Raw genomic sequence first — 3871 nt, forward strand, 5'->3', positions numbered from 1 at the left:
GATTTCAATGTTGGTGGGGTCCTTTTGAAAAGGACTCCTGTCTGGACATGCCATGTGGCAGTGTAAAGCGGTAATTTCGAAGAGCCGCAGCCTGTGGCAGGCTAATGAGGCTCTGAATACACATTTGAGCAACTCGTTAGTAATCTTTGAAATGGCCATTTGCATGGCCATTTCGAAGTTTTGTTTCAGCGTAGATACGGCCCCGGTGTGATCTGATGACTTCAGGCGTCCCGTTTTTCCCCAATACAACTACCTTCAGTGCAATATTAACAAATGTCTTTTCTCCCTCTAAGAATGGACCTAAAGCTTTTCTAGGGTTTGAGATCACCCTCTTTGTGACACTTCTCCCAGCTGTGTGTGCTGCTGTGTTTTTCAGTGTCTCTTTCCAGGGTCTGTAACCGCCTGTCTTCACTTTGCCACTGAACCAGAGTTTGGAACTAGGCCAATGCCAGCTGTGACTATTGTTCTGGGGGAGGGGAAGCCTGTGAACTCCCCTCACCCCACCAGGTGCATGGCTCAGAGAGGCTCATGGAACCGCTGGGAGCTTTTAGCAAGTAGGGGCTGCTGCAGGCATGGAGCCTGACTGATGGCCCCAGCGGGGTGGGCCATGAGTCACTCACAGAGGCTTGGTGGGAAGGAACTTGCCTTCAAACGCCTCAGAGCGCAGAATTTTTAGTTGGCTTTCATTGCGCTAGGGAGCAAGGAGAGAAACGCAGCGTGCTCCTGCTGGGGCACACTTACAGTTTTCATATGGTGACGTGTCGACTTACAGGTGCCTGGAGCAATAATAAATGTGGAATTTGCGTTAGCAGGAACAGTTGTTCATAATTCAGGTCTCTGAATCACGGCAATGTCATTTGTCAGTGTTTCAAGAATTAAACAAAAAAACTAATTCACCAGTGGGAACAGTTTCCAGTAGTGCATATACTGTCTCCTGTTAACATTGTTTCTCCATCCAGGCCTTTATACAGAGATCATCACCTTAGCAACGGCACAAACACAGCAAGTCGGGGGAGCATATGATACGAGCAGGAGACACCGTTCTGCTTCAGAGTTGGACACCACTTCTCCTACTTCATGTCAGATCCCAATGTAACTGACTTCACCGACCCCTCCTCCTTCATCCTGCTGGGCATTCCTGGTCTAGAGGTAGCCTATGCCTGGCTCTCCATCCCCTTCTGCACTATGTACATCATATCCCTCTTGGGGAACTTTTCGATACTGTATATTGTGAAGACAGAGCCGAGCCTCCATGTGCCCATGTACTATTTCCTCTGCATGCTGGCTGTCACCGACCTGGTCCTCTGCACGTCCATCCTGCCCAAAACTCTGAGCATCTTCTGGTTCAATTCCAGGGAAATAGATTTCACTGCCTGCCTCACCCAGATGTTCTTCCTTCACTGCTTTTCAATCATGGAGTCTGGTATCCTTGTGGCCATGGCTTTGGATCGCTACGTGGCCATTTGTGATCCCCTGAGACATTCCACCATCCTGACAAATGCTGTGGTGGTGAAGACTGGCCTGGCCATAGCATTGCGCAGCAGCATGCTTGTATTGCCCTGTCCCATCCTGGCGAGACAGTTGCGATATTGCAGAACCACCATCATCCTCCACTCGTACTGTCAGAACATAGCCGTGGTGAGCCTGGCCTGCTCTGACATCCGCATCAGTAATTACTACGCCCTCTTTGTGATATTCTTTATAACAGTGCTGGATTTGGTTTTTATCACTTTGTCATATACCCAGATCCTCAGGGCCGTCTTCAGCCTCCCCACAAAGGATGCCCGGCTCAAGACTTTTGGAACCTGTGGCTCCCACCTTTGTGCCATCTTAGCCTTTTATATCCCAGCTCTCTTCTCCTTCCTTGCTTACCGATTTGGCTCCAATGTACCCCAACATTTCCACATTCTCCTTTCCAATATCTATCTCCTGGCACCCCCTGTGCTAAACCCCATCATTTATGGGGTGAGGACCAGACAGATCCAGGACAGACTGTTCCGTCTCTTTATTCATAAAGGGACCTGAAGTTTTCTACTGAAAAATTCTCCGAGACTGACCTTCGTTTAAAGCTGGTTAATGACATGCTGTTGTGCCTCCCAACCCTGATCTCCCACTGGAAATCCAATGACATTATACAGTTTTTCAGTCCTCTGTCAGAGTGAGGAAACCATAACATGTGTCAGTGTACAACTCTTTAATTCATAAATTTAGCACCTTTATAATGGCTGGAAACGTTTGAGGCCTCACCCAATGCCACACCTGCTGGGTAAACACCTCACCCCTGCTGTGTTTCTTCCTCCCATAATCTTTTCTGTGTCATTCACTCTTCTCCTGCCCTCACTCCTGCCATCACTCTCTGTCATCACCACCTCCCCCATGTTCCTGCAGAGGAGCCATTTCTGTAGGTCACGCTTTGAAGAAGGGACGACTTTAACCATCACTGTAATGGTTAATGACCGCAGTAAGACAGTAAATCTGGAACCAGGCTTGAGATTTTCAATGATATCCAGCCATTTGGGGTTATCTTGCAATAACAGGTGTGTCAGTAGTGGATGATTATTTTTTTCAATTTTGGTTTCTTATGGGGCTTCTCTGGCTGGCTGATGTACCTCCCTGTATACTGTCACTTTTTAAACTGATTATCTAACAAGTTTTTATGTGTGTTATATCCTCTTTTATTTGCTCTGGAACATTGAGCAATCAAGTACACTTCATAAATATGTCTACCATTTTTGTTAATAAAATCACCTTTCTCAAGTGCTGATTTGATTCTTGTGTCCTGGAAAGTAATCAGAGGGCTGTCTGTGCACGCCTAAGACTGAGAGCTAACCTATCAGGGAGTGCAGTTTGTTTGCTCTTTTTTTCCAGCTCTCTTGTGGTAAAAGAGCTTGGGATACCCCTCCTGAAGAAGTTCCCAACTGTTTCCTTTCTGGCTTTGAGGAAACAGGGGTGTTCTCACTTGGGTGGTGACAGCTGCCTCACAAGACCAGGAAATCTGTGATTCTGGGAGGCATTTAAGAGAAAGCCTGTAATGACAAGGTATTTTTAAGGTGCTTCTGTACCTCCCACATTGGCATTCAAAGCGCTAGGGTGGGGAAAAGCCCTGGCACAGGTACCCACATAAATGTATCGCAAAACTCTCTTAGAATCTCTTCCTTGACTCTTCTATTTTATGTAACAGTTTTGACATCTTGGGAAGTTTCAGTGCTTCCTTCTCCATGTGGGTCCTGCCTCCTTCACCACAGCCCCCGTTTCTCTGCCTCTCCTGTAGTCCCTGCTCCGGCTTCAGGGGTTATCTTGGGAGTTCTTGAGAAGGCAGCACAGGCTGTGCACTAAGAAGGGAGGAGTGTACCAGATGCTGCCACCCCTGAATGGGTTTGTTGTTGCTAGCCCCAGACACGTGCTCTGCTCTCAGAGGCCCAGGACCAGTGCTCCCTATAGGCTGGCTGCTTGAGCAACCACCCAGAAGAGATTCAAAGGCTGCCCACTTGATGAGCCAAGCATCCAAACTTGGCAGTGTGAGTTTCTACTCGTGGTGTGCATCTGCACATACCTCAGTGCTCCTCACAAAACGTACCCCACACCTGGCTGGAAAGAAGAGCAGGAACATTCCCGGAACATCCTTGTAACTGCCATGACAGTTAGATCCAGAGAAGTGATTATTCCTCTTTGTATGGCTTTGGTGAGGCCGGATCTAGAGCACTGTGTCTAGTTCTGGGCCCCCAGTTATAGGAAGGATGTGGACACACTGGAGAGGGTCCAGCGGTGGGCAACCAAAATAATAAGGGGGCTGGAGCATATGACCTATGAAGAGAGGTTGAGGGAATTGGTCCTGTTTAGTCTGCAGAAGAGAAGACCAAGCGGGGACTTG

General features: G+C 48.0%; 1 protein-coding gene across 1 annotated transcript; it reads left to right on the forward strand.

Moving 5' to 3' along the window:
* Window positions 1–1035: 1035 nt before the first annotated feature.
* LOC142002385 (olfactory receptor 52A5-like) lies at window positions 1036–2025 on the forward strand. The gene has a single exon (XM_074978473.1). The coding sequence runs from the start codon at window positions 1078–1080 to the stop codon at window positions 2023–2025; it is 948 nt and encodes a 315-aa protein (XP_074834574.1). The 5' UTR covers window positions 1036–1077.
* The last annotated feature ends 1846 nt before the right edge of the window (window positions 2026–3871 follow it).

Source organism: Carettochelys insculpta, chromosome 1, assembly GCF_033958435.1.
Source record: "Carettochelys insculpta isolate YL-2023 chromosome 1, ASM3395843v1, whole genome shotgun sequence".
NCBI lineage: Eukaryota > Metazoa > Chordata > Testudines > Carettochelyidae > Carettochelys > Carettochelys insculpta.